The sequence below is a fragment of the Saimiri boliviensis genome, chromosome 9 (genome assembly GCF_048565385.1).
Source record: "Saimiri boliviensis isolate mSaiBol1 chromosome 9, mSaiBol1.pri, whole genome shotgun sequence".
Taxonomy (NCBI): Eukaryota; Metazoa; Chordata; class Mammalia; order Primates; family Cebidae; genus Saimiri; species Saimiri boliviensis.
In genome coordinates, this window is record NC_133457.1 from 71,694,419 (window position 1) to 71,715,406 (window position 20,988).

Below are 20,988 nucleotides of genomic sequence, written 5' to 3' on the forward strand. Positions count from 1 at the left end.
TACGTTCATTCCATATAGAGTACAGTTTAACTGATATTTTTTTCTTTTTTTTTTTTTTTTTTTTTTGGTCTGGATGATCTGTCCACTGACGATAGTGGAGTGTTGATTATACTGTAGTGTTGAAGTACTTTATTATTGTATTGCTATCAGACTCTCCTTTAAGACCTGTTAATATTTGCTGCTGTATTTAGGTGCTTGAGTATTGGTTGCATATGCCCTTATGATTGTTATACTGCAGTGTTGACTTTTCTCATTATATAATTATCTTATTTATTTATTTGTTTGACTTAAGATCTATTTTATCTGATATAAGTATAGCTACTTCTGCTTTTTTGTTTCCACTTCTGTGGGTTATCTTATCATCCCTTCGTTTTCAGTCTATGCATGTTTTTACCGGTGAACTGAGTTTCTTAGGGAATGTATAGTTAAGTTTTGTCTTTTAATCCATTCAGCCACTCTACCTTAATTGAAGAATTTAATTCATTTATATTAAAACTCAATACTAACAGCAAAAATATACTACTGTCATTTTTTCCCTGTTGTATGATTGTTTTGTCACTCTTTTATCGTTCGGTCTTTCTCTCTTCCTCCCTCTCTTCGTCCACGCTCTCTTTCTCCCTTTCTTTTCTCCTCTTTCAATTCCTTTCTGTCTTTATTTGTAGTTTGGCAATTTTCTCTGGTAAGGTGTTTTAATTCCTTGCTTTTTATTTTTAGAGTGTCTATTCTTGATGTTTGTTTTCTGGTTATCATGAAGCTAAACAACATAATTGTAACAAGATATTTTAAACTGAATAAAATTTAACTTTGATATCAAAGAACAAATAGAGAGAAATTTAAAAAAAGAAACTAAAAACATTTACCCCTGTAACTCTATCCCCACCACACACACACACACACACACACACACACACACACTTTGACATTTGGATATCTTTCGATATCTTTTTATATTGCCTATCTCTTTAAAAATTGTTGGATTATTATTATTTTAGTAATTTTGTATTTTACCCTTCTTATTAGAGATATAGGTTGCCCATTCCCCACAACTACAATACTATTTTAAATTTATTTATATACTTACTTTTATTAATAAAATTTATACATTCAGATGTTTTCTTATTATATGTTTGCATTATTTTCTTTCAGACTGATGAACTCCCTGTAGCATTTCTTGTAAAACAAGTTTGGAAGTGATACATTTCCTAAGCTTTTATTTCTCCTGGAAAGTACTTACCTCTCTTTTATTTTTTAAGGACCTACCTGCTGGGTGTGTTTTTTTTTCATTGGTATTGTTTTTCTTAAGCATTCTGAATATGTCATTCCACTTTCCCCATGTGAGGGAGGCCCTCAGTGTGTTAAATTTTTGCTGAGAGCGCTGTTTCCTGATAGGTGGAAGGGCTTCTGTATGTTGTGTGATTCACTTATCCTGCTATTTATGGTATCCTTTCTGTCCTTGACATTTGGAGTTGGATTATTTATGCCTTAGCCTAGTCTGATTTGGCTTGAGTCTACTTGATGATCTTTGGTCTTTATGTACATGGATATTTATATATTTCTTTTGAATTGAAAAGCTTTCTGTTATGATCTATTTGCTTTTGATTATTTCTCTTCTTTCTCTTGAGGACCAACGACTCTTACCTTTGCTTTTCTGATGCAATCCCAGAGATATTCTATGCTTTTTTAATTCTTTTATTCTTTTTTCTCCTATTATGTATTTCAAATGGCCTGTCAGCTCACTGATTATTTCCTCTGTTTGATCAGTTCTGCTGTTGAGATCCTCTCATGAATTTTTCCATTCATCCATTCTATTTTTCAGCTTTGAGGTTTCTGTGGTCTTTTCAGATTATTTCAATCTCCTTGATAAGTTTCTTTGATAAATTTCTGAATTACTTCTGTGTATTTTTTTAGTTTAATTGAGTTTCCTCAAAACAGTTATTTTTACTTCCTGTGTGACGAGTTTTACATCTTTATCTCTCCTGAGTTAGTCACTGGTGACTTATTTATTGCTTGGTGTGGTCATATTTCCTTGAATGTTCTTAATGCTTTTAGGCCTGTGTTCATGCCTGGAAATTGAATAAGTGGGTATTTTTTCCAGTCTTTGCAGGCTGGACTTGTTTATTCCTGTTATTCTTTAGACAGTCTTCCAGAAATGCTAATGTTATTGACTGGTTGAATTCCCTAAGCCTGTGGTCACTGCAGCTGTTTCAGCACCAGGGCATCCTAAGCTCAGGTTCACTGTGACTCTTGGAGACTAAGGTTCAGGCTGGAAGGTTCCAGGTCCCACTGAGGGTCTGTGGGAGAACTGGTGGGTTATCATTAAAGGCTTTGAGCAGCTTCCTGGAGAGGCTGCTAGGGAGAAACATTTTAATCAGAAGACAGAGACAGGGTCAGCAGACACCAGGCACAGAGTGACAATGGTGTAGTTAGCTCAATGTTAGAAGCACGGATAGACCTACATTTAAAGTGCAGCTACCATTTGCAGCCTGCTGATTATGAGCACATTGTAGAACATCCCTGTGCCTGTTTTCTAATCTGAAAAATAGGGCTAGTGAGAACTGCTTCCCTTTTTAATCGCATAAAATAAAGCATGAAGAGGAGTTAACTCAGGGCCACTGAGTACTCAGAAAACCAGAGAGAGATCAGCTTGCCCAAGTAGGTGGCAAAGAGTGGGGAGATCGGGTGAGGCTGGGGCAGGAAGTAGGTCAGCCTGCCAGAGCCCCAAAACAAGTACAGGGCAAGGGTGAGCTCCTCATTCTGAATTCTCAAGGCACACAGGCGTGCAGGGGCTGTGGGGCAACACATCAGGGCTGCCTTTGCTCCCCGGTTCTCTCTATATTTGATGTGGTCCCGGGGCTCTCTCCCTGTGTTTCTTCTCTGTCCTGCTTTCATCCTGGCTGCCCTCCCAGGAATTACTCTGTGGCCCTGGTCCTGTAACTCTCTAGGTGAGTGTAGGCCTATTAATAACTCCTCTGAAATCCAGTCCACCATTTGTGCAGAGCTCTGAGCTTAGAAACCTCATCCTGCTGGGGCTTGAGAGGGAGCTGAAGGGAGCTAACGGTGCAGTGGCAGCTTTCCCTGGGGCTGCAACTCCAGGGCCTACCCTGGCAGGTATCTGCTGATCTTGTGCTTTCTTTTGAGTCTCTGGGGTTCTCGGGTGTAATTTGCCTCCCCAGATGGGCTGAGCCACAGGTGAGTGCCCTAAACAGTCACAGAAATGGGTCCCCCTGAGGGTGGAGCTGTATTCCACCCTCAGTGTCCCAGGACACCCCACACTTGTTCCTGTCTGTTCTGGCTCCCATATCCCATGGGAAAGGTATGTAGAAATTGCTGGATACAAAAGGGCTAAAAACAAGCCATAGGAAATGTATTTACACAGCACAGTAGTTTTCAGTCCTTACTATACATTTGAATCAGTAATTGAGCTTTTCAAAAACGTCTATACCCTGTGTCACCTTGCAAAGATTTGGATTGATTTGATGGTGCGGGAGACAGGCATGTCACTCACGTCAGGAGGTCTGGGGCACAGCTGCTTGCTGGAAGGGGGTTGGGAAGTATTGGTTCACCAGCTGCCACCTCCACCAGTCACTGCCGAATCCAAGCAATCGTCACTTGGCTTCTGGGTCTCAGAAGGCTGTGGCAAATGGCTGTTTGGCTGTCTGAGCTGGCATTTTTGCGGCCTCTTTGGGGCTCCCATATGGGAGGGCTTCCCTGAGTTGCTTTAGGAACTTTTTCCCCTCAGTCTGCCTTTCTGCGGATATCTGGCTTTAGGAACTTTTTCCCCTCAGCAGAGCCTTTCTGTGGAGATCTGGCTGGACACCCTAGCATCCAGCTTGTCCTGTTATGTCTGGGTCTGAGGATGTGCAGAGGGGTCTTCTTTTCATAGAGGTCAGCACAGCTGAGGGCGTTAGAGTAAAGCATGCCAATCCCTGGAGGTGATGAGAAGCTGCTTTTATCAGCCTCCAAGGGAGCCTGGGACAGGGTCAGGCAAGGTCACAGGGAGAGGCTGATTTGGGCCTTGTGGACTGCAGGCTCTGTCAAGTGAATGGGTGGAGGGAATGGCATGCCAGAAAGAGGGAACAGCATGAGCAAAGATGTGCAGCTGGGGCCTCTGCGGCCCTTTGGGAATGAAAGCCCCTTGGTTCAGTTCTGTTGGAACAGGAGGTGTGCATGGGGAGGGGCGATGGGGAATGTGGCTGGACTTGGAAGCAGAAGGTGTGAAATCGTCTTGTATTTGGGGTTGGCCTTTGGACTTTATCCTGGAGATACTGGGATTGGGCTGGGCAGGCTTCTTGCCAGGGACTGAGGCTTCTGATGATGAGGGTATGGTAAGCCCTGGAGTGAACCTCACCTCCCAGAACCAGAACTGGGGTGGGGTTTCCAGAAAGAGGGGACCCTTTACCAGCTCCTCCTCCATATAGCCTTCCCTTGATTTTTGACATAGAGGACCCACTCTGACCTATGGTCATTGTTTTCTTCCATCCCTTGTCTGTCCAATAACGTGGACCATGGGTCCCTAAATGTGGCGCTGGGTCCATTGGGCTGTGCTTTCCACAGAGGAAGCTGGATTAAGAGATTGGGCCTGGCTAGGTGGGCTGAGGGCAGTTGGGCACCTAGGGTCCAGAGCTGAGATATAGAGTGGGGTAGGCCAGGTCTGAGTCCCTGCTGAGGCCTGGGGCATTCATTCAATGTCTCTGGACCATGGTGTCTCCATGGTAGAGTGAGGATCATAATAGGATCTTCCTCCAATAGCTATTGGGCCTAGAGAACATTTAACCTCAGGGGGCTTATGGGAAGAAATGCAAAACTCACAGTTCTGAGAAGAGGCCACAGTAGACCAGGGTCAGGGAGGGACGGGTTAGGCTGGGAAGGTCCCTAAGAGTGGTTCAGACTGGACTGGCCAGGACACAGAGAAAGGGAGAGGGATGAGGGGAAGGAGCGGTGTTTCGCTCCATTAGACCCCCTAGGGACAACCATGTCCTCGTCCTGGAAACTTTCCATGTGCTGTGTTGTGTGGCCACAGAGACTTTGTAGAAGTGACGGTGTTAAGGAGCCTGAGGTGGAAGATTATCCTGGGTTATCTGGATGGTCCAAGGTGGGATCTTTCTAAGATAAGGAGGGAGACAGAAGGATCAGAGTGAAAAAGAGAAGTGGGGATGGAGTGAGAGAGAGTGGGGAATAGAGGAGGAGCAGGAGAGAGGTTTGATACACAGTTGGCTTTGAAGTTGGAGGAAGGGGCCATGAGCTAAGAAAGGTGAGTGTTCTTGAGAAGATGGAGAGGTCCTGGAAACAGATTGTCCCCAGAGCCTCCAGAAGGAGCCCAGCCCGGCTGGCACTGTGATTTTAGCCCCTCAATCCTCAATGCACACATCTGCCCTCCAGACCTGTGAGAGAATCAATGTGTGTTGTTTGAATCCATAAAACTAGCACTCATTTCTTACAGCAGCCACAGGAGCTGAGGGAGAGATTCACCCAGGACACCCCACCACCCCTCCCCAGCCCCACCCACAGTGACAGAGACCTGACCTAAAAAAAATGCTCCCCAAAGATGGCCAGTGACTGTGCCACACACTTGACAGAATACCCCCATCTGGCTCCCATGTGGCAGAGTGCGGGCATGAGTGGGAAGCAGCCCAGGGGTCTGGGGATGCCCAAGGTAGGGGGGCATAAGGCAGAGGTGGGAGTGGCTTTGGGTATGTAGTGAGTGCAGGGGCTGTGGTTTTATGTCAAGATCCTACCCTGGATCTGGGGCCAGAAACTGACCTGTTGGGCAACCCTGGGACAAATCAGGTTATTATTGCTACGTCTTCTCCAAGGGTGAGTTCAGGCCTCTGTCACTGGGGGTGTGGCTGCGGACTGGCCATGGGATATCCTGGGTGAGTCTCTTCCTCAGCTCATGTGTCTGCTGTAATAAATGACTCTCCAATGTTGTCCCTGTGGTTGCAGGGACAGGCACTGGCATGCATTGACATGCCGCTTCCTGTAGGAGCACTGATTAGCACTTCCCCTGAGCTGGGTTGTGTTCATTACCACGCCCTGAGGCTACTCAGCATCACCTGCTTGCCAGTGCTCAGCTGCCCTCAGTGCTGAGACCTTGGGTAAAACATGACCTCTCTTTTAACTATGTTGAGTCTCATAGTCTCAACATCGAGAACACAAGCTTCCCTCCAGCAAAGGGTTTGTTTCATCTTATAGAATGATGAAGCAACGATTTCTCTCGTTGCACTGCTTAAGAAACTCACAGCTTATCTTTTGCAAGTGTCTTCAGCCTCCTGCAGGCTTTTTGTGTGAGTTTCCTTCCTGGCTTCCTCCATTCCTCTTTTATGCCTGATTCTGCTGTTGGGTGAAGCATCAAGGTGGGCCTCCAATTTTAGAGCTCCAGGACCTCAAGAAAAGTCAGTGGTGCTGAAGCATCCTGATGGTACAGCCCTCAGGTGGGGAGGGGTGAGGGTGGGCAGGAGCTTCGGTGGAAAGAGAAGGAAGAGGGCAGCAAGGCCAGAAGCAGAAAGGCGCCAGACCTGGAACAGGGTTTCCAGGCTGAGGAAAGAGGGTGCAGCGCGGATCGGCAGAGGGTCCCAACCCGGGCAGAGAAAGAGGCATCATCTGGAGGCTCAGACAAGAACAGCTTCTTCCAGAAAGAGGCAGAGAATAGGGAGATGGTCTGGGAAGAGGAAGGGGAAAAGGGAGAGGCAAGAACTGGTGCTCAGCGAGCAGGCTCCTCCTGTCTTGGCCTATTTTCCTGGGGAGATGCTCTAGGGAGGCTGTGAGCCTCTCTCTCTGGGTGACTTTGTCACTGGGTGCCAGAATTTCCTCCACCCCACACTGAGAAGCTGGGAGAAGTGTCAGCTTATAAGAGAGATAAGGAATAAAATGGTGCAGGATTTCTGGTTGACAAAGATGATATTTATTGACTGTTTATTGGGTGAAGGGAGAAGGGCTGGCTGACCCGTGATTACAGGGGAGACCACTACCCCGGGATCCTCAGCTCCAGGCCCTTGTGGATGGGGGAGAACCAGGGACCTACGAACATGCTTCAGAGGCCATGACCTTCTCCAGGATGCTCCCTTCATGTGTGACCTGACAGCTGTAGCTGCTGTGGGACCTCCACTGGTCAGGCATCAGGCTCAGGGAGCTGCTGGCCATAGACTTGTTGTTTCTCTATTTGGAGGGCTCCGTGGTTTAAAGACCTTGGGTCACAGGGGTGCCATCTACCTTGACAGGCCACCATCGTGTGCCCAGGTGGCAGTCACTCATCAGACGCAGTGTGGGCTGGTTGGTTTTGAGCTTCTCAGAGGAAGGTGGGAGGACAGTGACCAAAGGGGCAGCCTTGGGCTGACAAGTGGGGACAGAGAAGGGGGTGAGAGGTGGCAGAGGAGAATCAGAGTGGTGTGTAGCCCCCCATCTAGTCTCTGTGACTGTTGACGATGTGGTTGTTTGGCTCACCCAGGGGACTTTCTTTCTTCTTTCTTCTTCTTTTGAGGGCAGACAGCCTTTCACTTTTCCAAGAGCACTTCCAAAGTCACCTCTCCCAAGTGACCTGGCCCAGGCCCCCCTTCCGTAGCCTCAGTTTTCTCATGTGTACACAGGGTAGCCAGTACCTGGAGCCTCCCGTGTGAACTGTGAGCCACCTGCCCTGCAGGATGGTTCTGGCAGCGTGTTGACAGGCTCAGAGGCTGTGCCCAGGGCCTGATGTAGCCCAGAGCCTCCGATCCCCTCAGACACCATTCTCTATCCCCACCTAGGGGATCTACCATGGAGAAGGAGAAGCAGCTCCCAGCCCTAGCCAAACCGAGCCAAGGCTTCAGTACCTGGCTGTGTCCGTCTGTTGCAACCTGAAGGTGGCTGTTCCTGCTATTAGTCCCTTCTCTGCCGGTTACCCCAAGACCAACCTGCCTCTGCCAGATCTCACAGAGAGAAGTAGAGGTCAGCGCTTAAGGTTGGGAGTGCAGAGGAGAAGAATCCCCAGGGGGAGAAAGCAAACTTTCTTGAGAGAGCAGAGTGTGGGGGAGGCTGGGGAACATTGTGAGAGCCACATATCAAGAATAGTGGACTGGGTCCTGATGCTGGACACATGACTGAGGCTCGGATTGAATCCTGTGAGGTCAGCACCTGGGGCCAGCGTGGGGGCAGGGCTGGAGCAGTAAGATGCTGGTGTTGACAGGCACATCTGCAGAGGATGAGGATGCAAACTAGGTGCAGGGCAGGGAGGGGACAGACCACTGCGGATGTCCCCGTGCCTGTCTCCTGTATGAGGCAGGTGACACTCACAGTCTTGGAGTCACCCCGGTGTGTTCACCCACTCTCTGAGGCTGTCTGTGCTGATGGCAAGGCTGGCCACAGTAGTTTCCAGCAACTCCTTGAGTGACGTGCCAGCTAAAACAGCTGTGCAGTGTGGCAGAGAAGTCCTCAGCAAGCTCAGACCTGCCTGACCTCACCTGGCCTTATTTTAAGGGCTTCTTAGTCTTTGTTCCACACAAGTATCCCCAGTTAACACAGGACCAAGATACTGGGTCATTCATGACTCAAGTAGAAACTCCTATGTTCTAATTTCCAACCATGGTGAGGCATCTCAATCTCACTTTGTTCATGAAGCCTTCTCTCTTCTCACAGTCCACTCTTTCCATCTGTCCACCCATCCATCCATTTGTTCATTCATCCATCTATCCATCCATCCGTACACACATACATCTATCCATCCATCCATCCATCCATCTATCCATCCATCCCATTCATTCTGTCTGTGCATCCATTTGTCCATCAGTCTGTCTGTTCATCTGTCTGCCATCCATCATCCATCCATCCATCCATCATCCATCCATCCATAAGTCCATTCTCACTGTGCCAGACACTGTTTCTCATGGTGGGGACATGGCCGTGTTTTGGGCTCTCACCTCGCTCTCTCTGAAACCTCTTATGTCAAGGCCAGCAAGACCTCCTTATGGTCCAATCTGAGTTCCCTCTTGGGTTCCTGCAATACCTGGTGTCTCTGCAGGATGTGACATGGAGCTGACCCCTCTTTACAGTATCTCTCTTCCCTTTGGTGTCTGAGACTTCCCTCTCCTTCTCCACTGGCATCCCTTTCTCCCTAGTCCGTGCTCATCTGCTGCCCCTCCGGACTCCCAACCAGATGTCTTTCTTGGCCATCTTCACACTCTGTGGACCCCCACTACTGCCCACATAGTTAAGCTGGACTCTATCTCAGCTTCAAGCCCTCTCAGCTCCACCTCCATTGCCTACTGACCATGTCCAGTGGGCTGCCCAAGGGGATTCTCAAACTAATCACATCCAGAGGAGACTGACCACCTTCCTCCAACCCAGCTCTTTTTCTGTCTTCACCTCATCGCAATGACCATGGTTGCTCTCAGCATCCCTGGCTAGAAACATGGAGTTATTCCAGACTCAGTCACCTCACCTCCTTCGCTGAAAGGCTTCTGTGTCCTTAGATGTGGCATCTAAATATCTCTTTTAAAGCTAAAACAAGGCTCAACATAATTAAGACACTACAAAACCACTTTCAAAGAGTCTGAAACCAGAAGAAGCTCAGAGTTTGCCTTTGTCGATTTTATTCTTAAATTCTCCTTGATACAAGGATATGGCATTGAGTTGGGGCTTCCTGGGTGCAAGTATCTCTGCCAGAGGCTGGCCACAGCATTTCTACCTTAGAAGTGCTCCAAGAAACAGTGGTTGGCTGGTGATGCAAATATAAGGTTTTTGTTTACTTTCAAAAAACCTTTATTCTTTTAGAATTACAAGAATATAATGTATAAAAGTTAAGTACTATGTAAGTACACTTAAAAGTGTAGTATTTATTTCTCTGTCCCTCCCTTGCCGTGTAAAGCCCCATTACATTACGTTTATTTTGGTGAAATATACATAACTAACATAAAACTTGCCACTTTAAATATTTTTAAGTGTATGCTACAGTGCTGCTAAGTACATTCACATTGTTTTCCAACCATCGACCACCATTCATCTCCAGAGATTTTTCAGCTTTCCAAACAGAAACTCTAGACCCATTAAGGAAAAGCTCCCTGTTCTCTCTCCCCTCTGCCTGGGAACTTATATCGTAATTTTTGTCCGTGGTACTTCACATAAGTGGAATCATAGGATGTGTATTTGTTTTTCTTTTTGTATCTGGCTTATTTCACATAGAAAATTCATGTTGTAGAAGACTTTTGAAATTAATTTTTGATTAACAATTGCAACCTATTAAGACTTATTAAAAAGTAATACAGGCTAGGCATGGTGGCACATGCCTATAGTTTGGTTACTTGGGAGGATAAGAAGGGAGGATCACTTGAACCCAGGATTTCAAGGCCAGCCTTGGCAACACAGTGAGACCCTGCCTCTCCAAGAATAAATAAACAAATAAAAACAAAACACCAAAAGTTACACCAAATCTTTCTCAAAAGCAAATAATAAAATGACTCTTAATAAGCTCTGAATAGAAGAATTATTTACATGATAGGTGATATTTACCAGATCTCTACGGGAATAATCAGTCTTTATAGTGAAACATTACATGCATTCTCATTACAGTCTGAAAACAAGGCCGGGCATTCTTTGAATTTTTATAATTAGTATTATTCTGGAAGTTCTAGGCAATGCATTAAGATAAGAATAAAACTAAGCATATTAAAATTATTATTAAAGTGAATGGTACGAGATGTTGTGGCTTACTCATGTAATCCCAGAACATTTGAAGGCCAAGGTGGGAGGATCACTGGAGGCTGGGAGTTCAAAACCAGCCTGGACCGCAGAGTGAGATCCCGTCTCTAAAAAAGTAAAAATAAGCATTAGCCTGTCATGGACTTGTAGCTGTAGTCTCAGCTACTTTGGAGGCCAAGAGGACAGGATTGCTTTAGCCTGGAGTTTGATTCCAGTCTGGGCGACAGAGTGAAATATAATATCGAAAATAATTTTTTAAAACAGAAAAAAAAGACAAACAACCCGTTAGAAATGCAGGCCAAATACAGGAATAGACAGTCCGCAGAAGGAATACAGTCAATATAAATGTAAAAAACAAATCTCAGATTTACTAATAAAGAAACACACATGCAACATGCACAAATCAGCTTCAGTTTTGCAGTATATGCCTTATCTTGTTTTGTATCTACCCATCACCATGACATTATCCCCTTTGGATTATTTCAGAAGAAATCCCAAACATTATTACTTCATTTTATCCATAATATTTCTCAGTTTTAAATGTTTTGAAGAGACCGGGTCTTGTTCTGTTGCATAGACTGGAAGGCACCGGTGCAATCCCAGCTCACTGCAGCCTTGACCGCCTGGGTTCAGTCAATCCTCCCACCGCAGTCTCCCAAGTAGCCGGGACTGTGGGCACATGCCGCCACAGTGGGCGAAATTTTTAAATTTTTCTTGTAGTGTTGGGGTGTTGCAATGTTGCCCAGGCTAGTCTTGAACTCCTGTGCTCAAATGATCCTTTCCCTTTCGCTACTCAAAGTGCTGGGATTACAAGTGTGAGCCGCTGTACCTGACCCAGAATAGTTCTATAAGGTTTATAAAGACTATAACACAAAAACTCTTTTTTTTCTAGATAACACCATTTCTATCATCTATGTGATGGTAACCTGTGCCCATGTTCCAGCAATTCCATTTTAGGAATTAACCCTGAAGAAATCCTTCCATTAGTGTCTGAAGGTCAAGTTCAAGAATATTCAGTGCAGTATTAATTAAAATTTCAAAAATTAGACAAAAACCCTAAATGTCTCTAAATGGTACAATAGTAAAATTTGTGACATATTTATATCATGCTATATTATACAGCCATACAAGGCATGAGGTTGGCATTCATATACTGACATAAAAAATGTCAATGGTATATTAAATTTAAAAGAAAAACATATCAGTATGTAATATGGAAGAATTTAAATAGTTTAGAAAAATTAAAATATATATATATCTTTTAGGAAAAGAAATGGAGTATACATATTAGAAATACTCTAGTAGGAAACACTCATCTGTCAACAATAGTTAAATCTGGTATGGGATAGTGGAAAGAAGGCTTTATTATTAAAGTCTATAAACTTCTATGTTTTAATTTTTCATTGAGTATATTTGTTTTGTAATTATAAATCATATTTAAAGACAAAAAAGAAATGTATTGTCTTATGGAAATAATGGGAAATTCGAAAATCATACAAAAAAGAAAATGTGGCACATATACACCATGGAATACTATGCAGCCATAAAAAATGTCATGAGTTCATGTCCTTTGTAGGGACATGGATCAATCTGGAAACCATCATTCTCAGCAAACTGACCAAAAACAGAAAATCAAACACCACATGTTCTCACTCTTAGGTGGGTGTTGAACAATGAGAACACATGGACCCAGGGAGAGGAGCATCACACACTGAAGTCTGTGGTGGGGGGACTATGGGAGGGACAGTGGGGGGTAGGGAGTTGGGGAGGGATAACATGGGAAGAAATGCCAGATATAGGTGATGGGGATGGAGGCAGCAAACCACACTGCCATGTATGTACCTATGCAGCAATCCTGGCATGTTCTGCACATGTACCCCAGAACCTAAAATGCAATTATATATATATATATATATATATATATATATATATATATATATATATATGAAAAAATTATTTTTAAGTCTATTATGGAGGGATAAACGTTAATAATCCTTTTGTATATTTTCTTTCAGGCTTCTAAAGGGCAATACATATTTGTATTTTAAAACAAAATTTATTTAAGATTTTTTTTCTTTTCCTATTCATTTCTGGATTTCTATTTAGTCTAGAAATGTCCCTGTAGTTATGTTTTAGCTGTGCCCTGAAAATTTGATACTTTGCATTTTCTTTTTCATTCAAGTCAATGATATAAGCTTCTACCTTTAGGACATCAGAAAAATAATCAAACCCAAAGAAAGAAAATCATAAAGAGCAGAAATTAATTAAATTGAAAACAGAAAGGACAATGGAGAAAACAAATTAAACCAAAAGCTGGTTTTTAAAAAGATTTTAAAAAATAGTAAACCTCTGATCATCATTGCAATTATTCAGATGTTAATAGGGAATACTAGAAAAAAACTCTATGTTAAAAGTTTTCAACACTTCAATGAAATGAACGAATTATTTGAAATTATTTGAAAGCTGGAAACTGCTAGAGCTCATGAACTCTCCCCTCAAAATAGAAAAGAACACTACCTACCTCGAATGATACCATCATTACCGATACCAAAACCATAGTTCACTTACTTGAAATGTTCAGCTATAAGCAAATCCATGGAGACAGAAAACTGATGGCCAGGATTGGCAGGAACAGGGAGATGAGGAAATAGAAGGTGATGGTTTTGGGTTTCCTTTTGGAGTGATAGAAATATCGTAGATACTGCATGTGGGAATGTGAAAACGTTTACTTGGAAAAACCAGTTGGCACTTTCTTATAAACATATGCTTATGCAGATCAAACAAATACTACTCCTAGGTATTAATATTTATCCAAGTGGAATAAAATGATGTTCATGCAAAAATGTGTATGCAAATGTTTAAACCTGCTTTATTCACAATTGCCTAGAAGTGGAAACAACCCACTTGTCACACGGCTGGTGAATGGCTAAACAAACCATGATGCATTCTTAAATAGATTCCTACTCAGCAATAAGTGGGAAGATACTATTGATAAATAAAGCAGCTTAGGCCAGGTGTGGTGGCTCATGCCTGTCAATAAAGCAACTTAGAGTGGACATGGTGGCTCATGCCTGTAATGTCAGCATTTTGGGAGGCTGAGGTGAGTGGATCACTTGAGGCTAGGAGTTCGCGACCAGCCTGGCCGACATGGTGAATCCCTTTCTCTGCTAAAAACTACCAAAAAACTTAGCTGGACATGGTGGTGTAGGCCTGTAATACAGCTACTGGGGAAGCTGAAGCAGGAGAACAGTTGGAAGCTAGAAGGCGGAGGCTGCAGTGAGCTGAGATCACATCACTGCTCTCCAGCCTGAGGGACAGAGTAGGACTTTGTATAAGTCAATCAATAACATAAAACAACTTGGATGAATTGCAGAGTGGTTATACTGAACAAAGGACCTCAGACTCAAAAGCTTACATACTTGGACTCCTACTCAGTAATAATAATAATTAAAAAAAGAACTATGATGCAACCAGCCACCTGGATGAACATCTAGAAACCTATGCTCAGTGGAAAAAGCAAGTCTCCAGAGGTCACATACTATACGATTCCATCCACAGAACATTCTTGAAATGACAGAATTACAGAAGTGGAGACCAAGTTAGTACTAGGGTTTATGGAGAGATTTGGAAGTGTGGTAAGTGGGTGTTGCCATGAAAGTGCAAATGAGAGATCTTTGTGAGGGAAACTACTCTGTGTGTGTGTGCATGCGTGTGCATGTGTGCATGTGTCTGTGCATGTGCGTGTGTGTGTAAATGGCCAAATTTGGCTACTTAGCATCTCCATCATACAGGTATTATTTCTCTATGGTGCAAGCATGGAAAATCCTCCGTTCTAGCTTTTTTGGATTGAAAAATTGTTAACCAGTCACCCAGCTGTGCAATACAACCCTAGGGTTTATTTCTCCTATTTAAGTTTAACCCTTTTCTATAACCATTATTCCCATCCTGACACCTTCTCAAAGCCTGTGATAACCAGTATTTTCCTTTCTACTTCTTTAAGATCAACTTTTTTAGATTGCACATGAGTGAGATCATGCCGTGTTTGCCTTTCTCTGTCTGGCTTTTTTTTTTTTTTCGTTCTTGCCACCGTGTCCTCCAGGTTCACCCATGTTGCTGCAAATGACATGATGTCATGAATTTATTTATATATATATACACACACACTATATGGTAGAGTAGTATATATATATATATACATCCATGTTGCTGCAAATGACATGATGTCATGAATTTTTATGAAGACTTTTTATGGATGAATTTTTATGGGTATATATATATATATGGTAGAGTAGTGTATACACACACACACACACACAAGAGTCTCTTCCTTTTATGCATTGATGAACAGGTTGGTTGATGCTATATGTCTGCTACTTTGAGAAGTATATTGGCAAACATGTTAAAGCAGATACCACACAAGTATACTAAGTTCACTTGCTTTAAATGTATGCTGAGTGGTAAGATTACTATAATACATGATAGACAAATTTCTAATTTTTGGAGGAACCACCAAAAATTTTTAATACTGCATACACTGATTAAGTTCCACCCAACAATGTATAAGAATATCCCTTCTACAGCTCCACAGCAGCTATTGCCTTTAGAACAAACATGTTTCAGATTTACAAGAAAAAAGCAACCAAATGCATTTATAAGTGTGCACAGGATATGAGCAGACACTTGACAAAAGAAGACATACATGAGGCCAACAAACATAGGAAAAAATGCTCATCATCACTTGTCATTAGAGAAATGCAAATCAAAACCACATTGAGATATCATCTCACACCAGTTAGAATGGCGATCATTAAAAAATCTGGAGACAACAGATGCTGGAGGGGATGTGGAGAAATAGGAACGCTTTTACACTGTTGGTGGGAATGTAAATTAGTTCAACCATTGTGAAAGACAGTATGACGATTCCTCAAGGAACTAGAAATAGAAATTCCATTTGACCCAGCAATCCCATTACTGGGTATATATCCAAAGGATTATAAATCATTCTACTATAAGGACACATGCACACAAATGTTCACTGCAGCACTGCTTACAATAGCAAAGACCTGAAACCAACCCAAATGCCCATTGATGATAGACTGGACAGGGAAAATGTGGCACATATACACCATGGAATATTATGCTGCCATCAAAAACGATGAGTTCATGTCCTTTGTAGGGACATGGATGAACCTGGAAACCATCATTCTCAGCAAACTGACACAAGAACAGAAAATCAGTCATAGGCGGGTGTTGAACAATGAGAACACATGGACACAAGGAGGGGAGCATCACACAATGGAGTCTGTTAGGGGGAAATAAGGGAGTGACAGCGGGGGGTGGGGAGTTGGGGAGAGAGAGCATGGGGAGAAATGCCAGATATAGGTGAAGGGGAGGAAGCAAATCACATTGCCACATGTGTACCTATGCAACAATCTTGCATGTTCTTCACATGTACCTCAAAACCTAAAATGCAATTTTAAAGGAAATGTTATTTCCTTGAAATTGCACAATTTCAATCTTCGCTAGATTCATGGCTCATGTAAGAGCACTGCTTTGTTTGCTAGCATTTCCCCCATCTTTATTTCATGCCTGTTTCACCTGCACTCTTTCCTCCATGGCATGCAATCCAGCTCAGCTGTGCTTTTCTAATCATAGAAATAGCAGTAACAGCAGCCTTGCTAACAAGTTATTTCTGATCCCACCACCAGGCAAATATCACAGGATCTAATAGGTAAAGAATCTTAGGATCATCCCTATTGCTTGGTGTCATAGACTAAACTGTTTCCCTGTGAATTCATATGTTGAAATCTTAACCCCCAACCTGACTATTTGTAGATAAGCTCTAAGGAGGTAATTACGGTTAATCAGGTGATACCAGTGGGGCCCTGATCTTGTTGGAATGGTGTCAATATAAGGAGAGAGGCAGGGCGCGGTGGCTCAAGCCTGTAATCCCAGCACTTTGGGAGGCTGAGGCGGATGGATCACGAGGTTGAGAGATCGAGACAATCCTGGTCAACATGATGAAACCCCGTCTCTACTAAAAATACAAAAAATTAGCTGGGCATGGTGGTGCTTGCCTGTAATCCCAGCTACTCAGGAGGCTGAGGCAGGAGAATTGCTTGAACCCAGGAGGCGGAGGTTGCGGTGAGCCGAGGTCGTGCCATTGCACTCCAGCCTGGGTAACAAGAGCGAAACTCCGTCTCAAAAAAAAAAAAAAAATACATATATATATATATATATATATATGGAGAGGAAGGGCATCAAAGAATCTCTCTCTTTCTCCATGCTGGCACAGAGGAAATATTATGGGAGGACACAGCAAGAAAGTAGTCTTCTGCAAGCCAGGAACAGAGGCCTCCCCTGAAACCAACCCTGACAGCACATCCAAACTCACAAAAGACTCAAGGAGAACTTCTGGCCTCCAGAACTTTGAGAAAATGTCTATAGTTAAGCGGTGCTACCTTTGGTATTTTTCTATGGCAGCCTGAGCTGACCAATACCCTTGGCAGGTGGACAGTATTCTTCTAATTGGGCTACATGATGTGAAGTTTAAGTACCATTAGGAGCAGGTACCATTTGTTTTTTGTTTGTTTGTTTTTTGTTTCTTTGTTTGTTTGTTTGTTTCTGAGACGGAGTTTCGCTCTTGTTACCCAGGCTGGAGTGCAATGGCGCGATCTCGGCTCACTGCAACCTCCGCCTCCTGGGTTCAGGCAATTCTCCTGCCTCGGCCTCCTGAGTAGCTGGGATTACAGGCACGTGCCACCATGCCCAGCTAATTTTTTGTATTTTTAGTAGAGACGGGGTTTCACCATGTTGACCTGGATGGTCTCGATCTCTCGACCTCATGATCCACCAGCCTCAGCCTCCCAAAGTGCTGGGATTACAGGCTTGAGCCACCACGCCTGGCCGGAGCAGGTACCATTTAATTAAATTGTATAGATAGTGCATCTTTTGCACTCAGACTGCCTCTCTTAGTTGTAGATACATTAATATATGGGAATAGAATTACAAGACCACTCAAAATGAGAAGAAAAAGTGCGATGATATCAAAGTCCATAAAGGCATCCTCTACCCACATCCAGTTCATAGAATCTTTCCCACTGTAGGCTGCACCTGTGTACCCTCAGATTCAATCTGAGCACACAATTATTTAGACAACCAAGGCACCATTTCCAATTTTCTCCATTACCTGCTTAGAGAAACAAATACTTCAGTCACCAATTCAAATATTCTTTGAGATCACTTTCCTGAGTTTGATTTTTTAAAATGTGGTATATCCATGTATTGTTGCCTTCTCCTGGGCTAACAACGCCATGGTTACTCTGCTGATTCACACTTGACCGTGAACTGGAGTCCCCGCAAATCTTAGCCTCTTGGGAAGTCTATTTTAAGATAGTCCCTATCTCACACTTGTTCTCAGTCTAGTATGCCGATTGAGAAGAAAGTGTTGCATTACAAAAATTCATCAAGAGCTGTGGGGGATAGCTGTGAGTTTCAGTACTGGTCTGGGCCCAGGTTTCCCTTGAGCACCAAATGAAATGGCTGCTTTGCAAGGATCTTCAAGGTGTTCATTAGCTTTACCTCAGAGCTTCAAAAAGAAATAATCAGCTAAAGAAAATTTTGTATCATTCTGAAGGGAAATTAGTCCAGAAATAGAGGAGAAGATAAGGTATTTATAAACTAGATTCTACAGCTGCTTAAGATGTAGAAAGCTGCAAGAGACAGTTGTTCCCCCTCTACTGACAAGAGAAAGAGCTGTATGGTCTGCAAAATCGTATGTTTGATCCCACCAGAGAGCTGAAGTTGCAAGGCCACTGGATCAACTGAAGTCCGAAGTATGAGAAAACCCCCTAAAGAAGGCCAGACACATAAACCAATTTGTGTTTGGCAGGTAATGGAAGGAAAATATGGCAGCCATAAATGTTGCTTGAAGAAAATCACTGAGGTTTTCATCACTTCTTACAGACCAAGTGTCAACTATTGTGACAGCTTAGAAACTCTGTGAGTCCCAGATACGTAGCACGTTTTTGCCCATTTGCCAGGCCTTTTCCTCCCACATTCCCTGAGTTCTGACAAGAAACGTGTGGCAGGGAAGGAGGATGTCCTGAGCTTGCCTCAGTGGTGTAGGCTTTCAGGTCACGATTGGCAACCACCAGAGTACAGGCACGAAACCTGGTGGCTTCTCTCACATGAAACAGAAGGCACCTGCCACTGATGTTGGAGGAAGGAACCCTTCCTACCCTTGGTCCCAGCTATAGGCCAGCTGCTGAGGTAGGGTTAGACACACACGCTGTCTATACCAGACAAGGGGAAGAGACTTGCTCTTGCCCAAGACTTCCCGTCACTGAAAGGTAGAGTTCCACCTCCCCAAGGGGATGTCACAGGAACACCAGGACTCAGGTACCCATGGCCTGGGGTTTGGTACTCATTCAATGCAATCAGTAACTTGAGATGGTTTCTTTCCACCCCCACCCCCCACCCCACAGGTAAAAGAAAAGTTTCTTAAAAGCTCTAATCCTCACAAACTTGAGGCGGTTTCAATCAATCACGTGAGTGGGGTGTGGATCCTTTCCTTTAATGAGGAAAACCCATGATGTGGGGACAAAGTTCTCATGTTCAGAAGAGATTGGCCTCGTCCTTAAGGAAATCGTGTTGATTGGGATTTCTCTTAACCTCCTTTAGTTGTGTTCACCATGATTAAAATCGAGAGCGGCACCCCTTCCCCGCCACCCGCCCCGACTGCCGGCTCTTCTCCTTCCTCCGCCGCCACTTGCTCTCCATCCGAGTCCCGCGCGCGCCCATCCCGGACCCGCGGCAGCTGCAGCTCTCGCCGCTGAAGGGGCTCAGCCTGGTCGGCACGGAGAACACGCCCCGGCCCTGCACCGGCCCCGCATCCTGGCCCGCAGGACCGCGAGGAGGGGCTTCCAGGAGCCCGCGGGGCCGAAAACCAGAGCAGCCGCCCGCAGCGTGGAGGAGGAGCTGCTGCTGAGCGAGAACCCGCGCCGCCCTGTCCTGTTCCCCGTCGATACCAGGATACCTGGCAGATAGATGAGAAGGCAGAGGCCTCCCGGACCGCCGAGGAGGTGGACCTGTCCCAGGACACTCGGCACTGGGAATCCCTGAAGCCCCAGGAGAGATACTTTATGTCACACGTTCTGGCTTTCTTTGCAGCAAGTGATGCCATAGTAAATGAAAACCTGGTGGAGCGATTTAGCCAAGAAGGTCAGATGACAGAAGCCGGCTCTTTCTATGGCTTCCAAATTGCCATGGAAAACATACATTCTGAAATGTATAGTCTCCTTATTGACATTTACATAAAAGATCCCAAAGGAATTTCTCTTCAATGCCATTGAAACGATGCTTGCGTCAAGAAGAAGGCAGATTGGGCCTTGCGCTGCATTGGGGACAAAGAGGCTACCTATGGTGAACGCATGTAGCCTTTGCGGCGGTGGAAGGCATCTCCTTTTCTGGTTCTTTTGCATCCATATTCTGGCTCAAGAAACGCGGACTGATGCCTGGCCTCACGTTTTCTAATGAACTTATTAGCAGAGATGAGGGTTTACACTGCGATTTTGCTTGTCTGATGTTCAAACACCTAGTACACAAACCATCAGAGGAGAGAGTAAGAGAAATAATTATCAATGCTGTTCGGATGGAACAAGAGTTCCTCACTGAGGCCTTGCCTGGGAAGCTCATTGGGATGGATTGCACTCTAATGAAGCAATACATTGAGTTTGTGGCAGACAGACTTATGCTGGCACTGGGTTTTAGCAAGGGTTTCAGAGTAGAGAATCCATTTGACTTTATGGAGAATATTTCACTGGAAGGAAAGACTAACTTCTTTGAGAAGAGAGTAGGCGAGTAGCAGACGGCAGAAGTGATGTCAAGTCCAACAGATAATTCTTTTACCTTGGATGCTGACTTCTAAATGAACTGAAGATGTGCCTTTATTTTGCTGATTTTTTTGTCCATCTCATGAAAATGTCAGCTAAAGTGTTATCAACTAGCTACACCGTGCATTGTCCGTAACACTCATTAACAGCATCTTTGAAACTGTAGCTACCTCACAACCAGTCCTGTGCATTTATAATGCTGGTGCTATCACCTTTTGCTAGCAGGCTGGCTCACTGTGATTTACCATAGCAGTGACAGTGGCAGTCTTCTTGGCTTTAAAGTGAGGGGTGACCTTCTAGTCAGCTTGACACAGCAGGATTAAACATTTCATTTAACCAGCAATGCCAGTTGAAAGATGCAGCCTCACTGCTTCAATGCAGATTTTAATGTTTACTTAAATAGAAAACCGGCACTTCACAAACGTTGTTT

General features: G+C 44.1%; 1 protein-coding gene across 1 annotated transcript; it reads left to right on the top strand.

Annotated features, from left to right (window-relative positions):
* Window positions 1-5,614: 5,614 nt before the first annotated feature.
* On the top strand, window positions 5,615-20,782 carry LOC101053858 (ribonucleoside-diphosphate reductase subunit M2). Its single transcript, XM_074405391.1, is given in 9 exon segments — window positions 5,615-5,653; window positions 7,054-7,269; window positions 7,740-7,920; window positions 19,374-19,532; window positions 19,535-19,687; window positions 19,690-19,993; window positions 19,995-20,023; window positions 20,026-20,094; window positions 20,097-20,782. Coding segments are annotated over 9 exon segments (1,647 nt in total). The 3' UTR covers window positions 20,594-20,782.
* Window positions 20,783-20,988: the final 206 nt, after the last annotated feature.